Below are 10,701 nucleotides of genomic sequence, written 5' to 3'. Positions count from 1 at the left end.
TTAAAGTTTTTCCCAAGATTCTTCCAAATTTCTGCAATTTTCCTGACACCCGGACCCCTCGACCTGTCTGCCATTTTGAAGCTCAAATCCTCCCCCGATAGTAGTGATCACGGATTGAGCTCCTTTTCTCGAAGTTCTCAATATTAACGGAGATATAAACGTTTAAAGTTTTCCCAAAGATTCCTCCAAATACCTTGATTTATTTCAATTTGAATTAAGAGTACTCGTTTTCTCGTGCGTTAATTTGGCGTTCGACCTGCCATATTCAATTGTAGTAGCGCGATAATAAAACACAAATATTCGTTGGCTAACTACAGCGTAAACATAAATTTATTGAGACGTGATAAAGTGCACAGACAGAAACAACGTGAACAACTTCAATCGTGGGGACGGACGGGACGACTTTTTTAAAATGCTAACGGCGGTTGTCCACTTGCGATGTGTAGCACTCCAAGCGGTGAAAAAGAGAACGGGAAAAGTTAGTTTCCGTTGCCACACAATTGACGTTCCTGGCGACATCTTCCGTCGAATAGATGACGCACGATGTAAACACAACCGGGTGTCGAAAATATGTTTCATTATGTCGGAAAGGTTGTCCGTGTTTTATCGCGGTTGCAGTGTAGGGAATTCTGCTCGGGGACGATATTTAGCCAGTCATCAGGTAGGTCAGCGCTATTACGCTTGTTTGAAGTGAAACCTCTGTGACTTACAGACTTCTAGGTCGCGGCAAATGTGGTGTTGCTGTTATTCGCGTGTCCGGTTCCAACTCGCTTTCTGCTCTGAAATGTATGACTTCGGAGAATTTCGAGCCCAAACCACGGTATGCCAGCCTCAGACCCTTTGTGCATCCGAAAACGAAGGAAATGATTGACCGTGGCCTGGTCCTCTGGTTTCCAGGTAAATGCTTGTATCCGAGGTTCTTACTTCTTTTCACTATTCACTATTGCAGGACCCAACAGCTTCACTGGAGAAGATTCCTGTGAGTTCCAAGTTCATGGCGGGCTAGCGGTCATTCAGGCAATGCTCGATGCGTTAGCGTCTATCCCAAATCTTCGTTTAGCCAGACCTGGCGAGTTCACGAAACGTGCGTTTTTCAACGGAAAACTGGACCTGACCGAAGTCGAAGGTTTGGCGGATATTATACATGCTGAGACGGAAGCACAACGACGGCAGGTATGGAATCAAGTTGATAACAGTTTTGCAAATGTTCATCGTTACAAGATCCAGTTTGCTTTGTCTTTAAAAATATAAGGACGATAGAGTAGCTCAACATTGTCGGGGGTCTGGTTGTCCTGTAGTCCATTCCTGACAGGAATAAAAGCGAGAATGCCCCTCAGCTGATCAGTGGGCCCACACAGCTATTCGTTCAAGCACTTTTAAGATTCTTCAATAAAAAATTCTCCCTTTAATTACGTAAAACTGAATAAATGGTTAACTCCTATTAATCAACAACTTTAGAACGCCATAACGAATCTACATCTCTAAACCAAAAATTTCTACAAAGCGGCTGATGAGGGATGTCCAGCGTTGAAAATCAACGTCCTTTGTCGGAATTTGTGCGCTAGTAACCTGCAAATTTTGATACTTTACTGCTACCGAAACGTCAACAACGAAAACGGATTATGATTGGTTTCTGGAGTGTGCGCTCGCTCCTCGATAAACGTAGCGAAGGTCCTCAGAATGCTCGCTTCGTCCAACTTGAGGGGGAATTTCAGCGATATAAACTGGACATTCTGGGCCTAAGTGAAATAAGATGGTGGAACTCTGAAGAGTACTCATTTTCTTCTTGCAGACGCGAATCCGGTATCGGGTTGCTTCTGGCGGCTACCGCAAGGCGCGCTCTGTTGATCAGGGAGCCGGTTTCTGACAGACTTCTAACTGCAAGATTCCGGTGGCGGTTAAGGAGCCTCGCAGTTGTACACTGCTACGCACCAACGGAGACTTCCCATATACTGGACAAGGATGTTTTTTACGAGCAATTAAATGCAGCCCAAGGGAAGCTTTCTAAGGGTGGCATTGTAATCACGATGGGTAATCTGAATGCTAAGGTGGGATCTGATTACACCTTGCTCGGACATATGATGGGGAGGCACGGTCTTGTCGACCGCAACGATAATGGTGGAAGGTTCGTGGATTTCTGCAATTACCATCGTCTCATCGTTGATGGCACATTGTTCGAGCACGGAGCCTGCCATAAGGTCAGTCGGGTTTCAACTGATCGACACCGTACGAGCAATCAGATCGACCACTTCGCGATTAGCAGTAGACTTAGGAGTTGTCTACTGGACGTGCGTAACAAAAAACGCGTTGACATCGACTTCAAAAGGGATCACCATTTGATGGTCGCTTATGTTCGCTTGCGTGTTGCATTCTCCACTTCTGGTACGGTTGGGGAGCTGCGACGCCCTAAGTTTAACATCGACCGCTTGTATGACCCAGCTGTCGGTCAACAGTGGGACAGCTATCTTGCTGATATACTGAATAATCCGCTTGAGAATATCGATGAACCTTGGGCTGCCATAAAAAATGCTTTTTTTCTCGTGTGCTTCACAGGTCATCGGCCATGTCCCTAAGGAGCGTCATAAGATCTGGCTGACTGCGGAATCGTGGAAGCAGACCGATGAACGGAAGGAGTTGGAGGTTCTACTAACCGCTGCGAGTGATGATGGGCGTGACGCGCTCGAATTCCACTATCCGACGAGATGAGAGCTGGCTGCTGTAGTTCGATGAATAGCATCCACTGTGGATCTCCCTGCTCCGAAACCAGACTGAATAAGTTCTCGGCAGGTAACATTATTCCGGCAAGTCCATTCCCCATGAGCTTTTTGAACATTTTTACGCATTTGCACGAGCCTTGCCACCTTCCAGCGGCAAAAAATGCCCCTCTTTCAGGTATGCTCCAGCCACCAGTTCATTTACTTCTACTGGGATACTTTTCATAGAGAGGGCTGCCTCTTCCAGCTCTTTCATAGTGAAAAGTTAACGATCCTAGGCGCCTTCTACGCTTTTGTCATCAACCCGAGCAGGATCCATACGGAATAATGCCCGCACAATTCGGTCCATCTGTTAGGAATTAAGGGAACAGAGTTTCTGTATAACCCCGATTTACGGATTTATGCCAGAGTGGCAAGGGTTGCTCTGAAGTGTTCTCAAGCGCGGTTCAGTCTGCTCTAAGAGCTTCGACGAATTTCTCGATGTTAACTTTCGCGAAATATCAGCGCCCGCCTGGTGTATGCCGCGAGACAGCATAAGTCATTTCGAAAGCGTTGTACAAGGTGCATTATGAAAGTAATGCGCATTGTTTTATTATGTCGCAACTATACATCGCAGCGCGATCAGACCGGTCTTAGATTGTGGAGGAGGTTCTGTCCTTTCAAATGCGCCTTGTCCCAGTTTGCTCTGACCTGTCTTTGCACGAAATCTGTTTTTCAATTGTTTCACTGCGTAATGAAGCGCTCACTGGAACAGCGGTACGCGATCAAGTTTTGTGTGCAGTTTGGGAAGAATGCAACGGAAACTTATCAAATGCCTCACGAGTCCTTTAAGGAGGGATGTATTTCGAGCTCCCAATGTGGAAGGTGGCACAAAGCCTTCTTCCAAACCTAAAAAAAGCGCATGAGCAAGTCCTTCCAGCCTCCAGCCCTGACTTGGCTCCATTCGACTTTTCTGTTCCCCCGACTGAAAAAAGAGCTGAAGGGGAAACACTAGGAGTCGGTGGAGAACATTCAAGCTCAAGTTACAAGGTTCCTGAGAGGCATTCCAGTCGAGGAGTTTCAGGCGTGGCAGAATCGTCTCCGCAGGTGTGTCGATGCAGAAGACTATTTTGAAGAATGCTAACCGTCTGTACCAATCGGATGAAAAAATCTATTCTTCCCGGCAGATGCGCATTATTTTTATAAAGCACCCCGTATTGATGGAAACTCAACGAAAAGTTTTCCAGAACTCGCCACCCATTACCGACTTACTTCCTTCGCAGCCTGAGTGCCAGAACGTTGTTGTGGATCCGATATTTTGATCCTGGCGTTGAAGTTAGGAATGTGGCCAAAACTTTTTGTTTCGAGCCGGTACTGTATTTGCAACTTGTTCAAAAATGGAATGATCGCCTCACGCGGTCTCAGATTGAATTTAAACAAAACTGAATTTTTGATGACCGATCCCCATGAAACAGGCACAATCACTGTCAGCGGCAGTGATCTGCCCAGAACTGAGCGATTTAAATACCTCGGGTCAACGCTATCAGCCAATGGAGAGCTGCATTATGAAATTGCTTCACGCATTAACGCAACCTGGATGAAGTGGCGTTCCATAACTGGTGTCCTTTGTGATCGACGTATCAACGAACGTCTCAAATCTAAAATTTACCGCAATGTCGTCCGTCCAGTCGCTCTCTATGGTTCTGAGTGTTGGCCGACCATAAAAGGCAATGAACGGCGTCTTGCGGTAATGGAGACGAAGATGCTACGTTGGACTAGTGGCGTCACACGTTTAGATCACATCCGAAATGAGGATATCCGCGATCGTTATGGGGTTGCACCGATCGTGGAAAAGTTGCGAGAGAACCAAAGGGGACTCAACGAATCCCCCTGGAAGATGCCCCTCCGTATTTGGTGGTATGCCACCTTTCTATGACTTTCGTCAAAAACTTTATTAGTTTCGGATCAATGGGATACAAATTTAGGACATCAATTAGCCAGGTATGCGGGCCACTGTTGAAAACCTTGACATAATTGATATAGCAACTGAAGAGGTTTCTTTGGCGTCTAGTTGCTCGTCCTACAACAACCGAGTCGATAATGAGTTGCTCTTTGCAACCTCTTGACCCAACTCGGCAGCCCTTCCGCTCCTCGGACAGAATGTTGTTGGTCTCGCAGCATCCTCTCGCCGCCCACAAAATCCTGAAATTCCTCTAAATATTTCGATCATTAACGTTTTTTGTTGTTTTTTTTTTCAAATAGATTTAATTGTGTTGCATATTACAAAATGCATTGCTAACGTTTGTTTCTGGCTAAAGTGAAATATTATTCATGCCATGGGTTCAAGGTAGTGATTTTCCTGAATAAACTATTGAAATTTGGTGTTTCAATTCGGCGTTTTAGCCTACTTTGTGTTGAACGGTCGTTATCTTTTAGAATTTCAGCATATTCAATTCAAAATATTTTGCCATCCTGAGAATCGCATTCGCCAATTTGTAGCGCAGGAAAATTTGACCGATTAATCAAATAGTTTGTTGCTAACCTTGGGCCTACGAGGGGAGAATTGAGTAGTAGAAAAGAAGGCACTGACGATTCAAACGTTAGTCTGGACCTTCGGAAGGCCTCATACGATAGTCAACTTCGCCTCACGATACGTACTGGATCGCACCCGGTTGAATACGTGGATGATGACTGATTCTCTAACACTGGAGAAAACCGAAGTGGTCGCCCTGACCAAGGAGAGGATTCCCGCAATCATATCTATTAACAAAATGATAGACTCGAAGATCAACATCTTCAAATAAAATTGGAACAATGCAGACAAGGCGCAACTAGAACCTTTTGCGATTTGCCGTTAAATGGCCAATGTCAGAGCCCCCTTATTCAGATGACGTTGTTTCCTGATGGGTGCAGTTCAGTCCGTCCTTCTTTAGGAAATCGAACTGTTGCCTGCCATCCTCAATAAAGAGGTGTATCGCAAACGCCTAGCGCAATAGGAGGGAGGTTTGGGAGTTGTGTTCATCTAACGTGCCATCTCGTAGCCAGCAGTAATGGTCATAGCAGGATTTATTCCGATTATTCTCGATAATGCAGATGAGTAGTCTGCGTACTTCAGAAAAGGAGGGGGAAATAGGCAAGCCTTCGCTAATGAAGATCGAGGGGAAAATAGACCGTGCATTTCATCAAAGACTAGCTATCTCAGTTGTTCAGCAGACACGGACATTTTCAGTCTTACCTGCAGATAATCGGAAAATCATGGATACCCGGCGTTTAGAGGAGAAGGAGACACGGTAGGATATCTGAATTTCCCTGAACCACGGGGTATATGCTTCTGCGCTGAATAAGCCTGGCCTGGGATAATGTGCCATTTTCGTAGGATCAAAAGTTGTAACCTAATCGAATAATTAGTTAATTAAAAAAAGAGGAAGATTTGTCGACTTCAAGCCATAAGTTAATAGTTATTGAAATGGGTGAAGGGAGTAAGAATTGCATTGGAACCCAAAGTGCATGTTAGATGCGGGACGTAAAGTGAGTCCTCCCCTCACAGTAAATTCGCTCCAATATAGAAAGGAAAGGGGGGGAGGATATTTAATTGAATGAGTTTCACATGGACTGCTTTAGCAACGACCTTCAGCGTCTTTTTAAGGGTAGGGTAATTGCATGCGTTTACACACTGAATGTTCGATTCCCGCAACAGTACGCTTTTGGACTATCAACCAAACACCTCCCTGTCATCAGAGAACTAGTCTGGAACCGTTTGACACATTACTTCCGGCTGTCCTGGCTTTACAAGCCTTCAAGTCAGGGAATTCCTTTCACCAACGGGAGGGGAGGGGCGGAAGAGAATTGCTAGTTCAGGGAACCCCTTGCTATCTGATCCCTCCGCCGGTCGAGCCCAATCTCCTTGTCAATAAAAAGAGTGCGAACGTAATGCGCAGCACGATTCCATTCGTCAGTGCTCCTCAGCATCTCCCTGGCAATGTTGTCCGGAGAGAGCTCCCCTGTGTCTGTATAAAACTGCTGACGAAAGCCGTTCCACTTTTCCCAAGAGAAAAAAGTGTGTTCGGCGTCGTCCGCCACTCCATTGCAGAACACACAACCAGGAGATCGTACCTTCTCAATCTTGTGCGGGTATGACTGAAAACCTCCATGCACAATTTGAAGTTAGGCAAGGAATAATCAATAACCGTGGATCTAAATTGTCGACGAGCCGCGTAGTCCATCTGCTTAAGAATATGTTGGCGTTCTTCACGGACAACCATCTCTCTTAAATTTTCGCCCTTACGACTGTAGATACCTTTACGTCCTTAGGAAGGAGGGCAATAGGGATCACTCTCACAATCACCATCACAGCCGGTTCTGAAACAGTGCGATAAGCAGACTCCACACGCAAAGCTCCCCGTCTCTGCACATGAGCAAGGCGCTTATGATGCACTTCCTTGTCAAAGGCATCAGCCTCTTCTGGCCTGTCGGGTCTTAGCTAACCATAGTCTGCGAAGGAAGCGTTTCAAAGGCCCGGCCCTAGGATGGATCGCCGTGCTACCCCCGATCTGATCTCCATCTTCCCTTTAGCCCTTTAGCGTCTCATAGTGCAGGGAGCATTCTTTCACATAGTACCTCAATAAGAGATAGCTTGGCACGTGGAATGAGTTTTCTAATATGCTTAGCATATCTGCTCTGGAATTGAGGGCATTTCTGATATCAAGCACTAAGAGGAGCATTATCTGTCAAGCCTGGCGGGTGTATGCCTCGGCTCGGGGGGCCTTGGGGATAAGTCCCCGGCAGTGCGGATCGCTTCAGTGAGTCTACTCCTGAGCTTCCCGAGCACTTTCCGGACTGAAACGTTGGCGTGGATCCGGTGCTTAAAATCACGAGGTTATTGTCGCCATTTCCAGGATCAATTTCTCTCTGGAGCATGGCATGCCCCATTCAAGGGCCCTAGCATCACCGCCTACCAGGATTCGCCCCTCCGTGCCGAAAAGGCGTCCTCCAGAGCATCTTCGACTCTTCGATGGATGGTCACGCAATTCGTGCAAACGAGAACTCACTTGCCAAGATTGGTCTGAACATCGAAGTCGATGGTAAACGACCAAAAGGCAGACCTAAGCAACGGTGGCTTGATACGCGGGATGGGGATCTGTGAAAGCCTCGAGATTGCACCCAGATCAGGCATTCAATAGAGCCAAATGGCGAAGCCGATCACGACGAGCCGACCCCGCTTGTGAACGGGACAAAGGCTGAAGAAAAAGAAGACTGTATTTGCAAAATTACAGCAGTAGAAAATCTTAAAGTTATTTTCAATCATGAAAATAGACGCTTTGTTTCCTTTCTATTCTATGTTTTCAGGCTTTACTTCAAAGTACAGGAGCGCTATCCAAAATATACAAAAACTGGCGTGAAAAGCTCATCAAAAGCATCGCTTATTTTGAAGCTACAATAGATTTTGCAGAGGATGAAAATATTGGAGAAGATGCACTGGAAACCGTAAAACAGAATGTTCGGGAAACAGTAACTGAAATCAGAAATCACTTGAATGATAAACGACAAGGGGAAATTCTTCGAGACGGTGTTCAGACAGCCATTATTGGAGCACCAAACGTTGGAAAAAGCAGCTTCCTTAACTTGATTTGCCAAAGAAATATTTCCATTGTTACATCGATAGCTGGAACCACTCGAGATGTGATCGAGTCCTTCTATAACATTGGCGGATATCCTGTTGTATTTGCTGACACAGCTGGGTTACGATCCCACACGGACGATGTGATTGAAAAGGAAGGAATAAATCGGTCGGTGGATCGCATTAGAAGTGCTGATTTGGTTGTGTTCATGGTAGACGCTACGAATTTAGTCAGCTATTTGAAATCCAACCGAGGGAGAGATAGTAACTCGTACATGAGAGAACATCTGGAAACGCTTGGCTTAGACGTGGATATACCTAGAGAAAAGTCTACGATTATAATCGCTAACAAAATAGATCTTTTGGATGAAGACAGCCGTCGTGTACTGGGAGCTTGTGATGGACTAATCCCTCTTTCTTGCAATACTAGTGAAAATTTAGACAAATTGATGAATGATTTCACGTTGGTTCTTGAGAAAATGTAAGTTTCGAATTTTACAGAGGAGCTCTTCTCGGATGCCAATACTATTGGCCAAACGCTCGATTCATTCCTAGCTCCTCAATTTTTAGACATAGGAATACTTTTCATGATATGTTTTTTCCCTCTAGTTGCGGAAACCCCACGACAGAATCACCCAGGCTTAGTAAATTGCGTTACAGACATCTGCTCAACAATTGCATAGTCGAACTTGAATGCTTTCTTGAATACTGTGTCGATGGTGAATTTGTAGACTTAGCGATTGCTGCCCAGAAATTGCGAGCTGCTGTACGACATATAGAGCAAATTGTGGGCAATGTGACAACGGAGCAGATATTAGATGTTATATTTCAAGATTTCTGTATTGGAAAGTGAAATGTTCAATTTTATATCGTGTTCGAATAAGACGTATTTGTTTGTATGAAAATTTTGTTTGCCATTTAGTTTAGTTTAGTTTAGTTAAATGGGGGGAGCCGCAGCTCCGAGCACTCAGGCCATTATTAGGCCCATTGTACTATCCCCGTAAGTTGCCTATTCAATGGCTTCCCGCCTACGGTGTTCGCAGGCTTTAGCGAATCTGAGAACATTCTCAAGAGGCAGAGAGTGTGCAGATTCTTCATTGAAGAAAACCTTGCCAAGGTGTCTTCGTCTGAGATCTGAGGATGCCGGGCAGCTGCATAAAAAGTGCAGGGCAGTTTCCTCCTCCTCCTCACATTGGCTGCACACAGCCGAAACCACTACCCCAATCTTTTCCATATGGTAGTTTAAGGGGCAGTGTCCCGTCAAAAGCCCTACTAGGGTTTTCATGTTCCACTTCTTAAGGGACAACAAAAATGCCGCTCTAGTGGCCCTAGGCTCCTTCACAAGGATTTTCGCTTGCCGGCAAGAGTCCAAATTTCTCCACTCGGTTGCGTGAATCCTTGCAATTTCACCTTTCAGAGTAGACTTGACAGTAGATGGTCGGATTCCAAGAGCTGGTTCTGGGCCCACCATTGTGGATCCAGACCCTCGGCGAGCCAGTCTATCAGCCCCCTCATTACCGGCGATGTTAGAGTGCCCCGGCACCCACATCAGGAATGTTTCGTTCAGTCGGCCAAGTTTCAGCAGCACCTGATGACAACTCCGCACCAACTGGCTTGATATGTTGTTGCCATCCAGTGCCGATAATGCCGCCCGACTGTCGGAACAGATTCGAATGGTGCGACCCCTCCATTTTTGTCGCAGACATTCTTCTGCTGCCAATGAAATGGCATATATCTCCGCCTGGAATATGGTCGTCATTTTTCCGAGGGGTCGGGCCAGTTCTATAATCGGATTCTCCGAGAACACGCCTGCACCCGATCCATCCTCCGTGACTGACCCGTCGGTGAAGATTATTAGGTCTGTAATCTGAAAAGACTCATGGCCACTTGTCGACCATTCTTCTCTTTCGGTGATTACGACAGTGTATGTCTTTTCAAAGACGAATCTGGAAACCATATGATCGGTCGGCATCAGGGCTACCGGATGTTTTTCAAGGAATTTCCATATAGACGCATGCCCGTTGGATTGGGCGCCTTTCCACGCCCCAATGGTATCGAGCCTATATGCGTCGTTGGCTGCTTTCCGTTTCACCTCCAAGTAGATGGGGGGTAAATTTAGGATGGCTTCAAGTGCCGCAGTCGGCGTAGTACTCATTGCTCCAGTAATACTTAGGCAACTAAGTCTCTGAATCTGCGTTAGCAGCTTCCTGCTGTTAGCAAAGTTCAGTCTTGGCCACCATACGATGCATGCATACATCCAAATGGGTTTTATTATGGATGTATACATCCAATATATCCGTTTAGGTGAAAGTCCCCAGGTCTTACCTATCGCATTCCTACAGCACCAGAGCAATCTGCAGGATTTCTGGTATTGTTCCTGGATATGATGCT

The 10,701-nt window shown here is 45.9% G+C and overlaps 1 protein-coding gene across 1 annotated transcript; it reads left to right on the top strand.

Moving 5' to 3' along the window:
• Positions 1–524: 524 nt before the first annotated feature.
• Positions 525–9,215, top strand: LOC119659987 (tRNA modification GTPase GTPBP3, mitochondrial). The gene is made up of 5 exons (XM_038068359.1): positions 525–661; positions 721–897; positions 950–1,173; positions 8,040–8,791; positions 8,920–9,215. The coding sequence occupies exons 1-5, from the start codon at positions 571–573 to the stop codon at positions 9,161–9,163; spliced, it is 1,488 nt and encodes a 495-aa protein (XP_037924287.1). The 5' UTR covers positions 525–570; the 3' UTR covers positions 9,164–9,215.
• Positions 9,216–10,701: the final 1,486 nt, after the last annotated feature.

The sequence above is a fragment of the Hermetia illucens genome, chromosome 6 (assembly GCF_905115235.1).
Source record: "Hermetia illucens chromosome 6, iHerIll2.2.curated.20191125, whole genome shotgun sequence".
NCBI lineage: Eukaryota > Metazoa > Arthropoda > Insecta > Diptera > Stratiomyidae > Hermetia > Hermetia illucens.
Note: the sequence above shows the minus strand (reverse complement) of the source record. Positions and strands in the feature narration are given on the sequence as shown.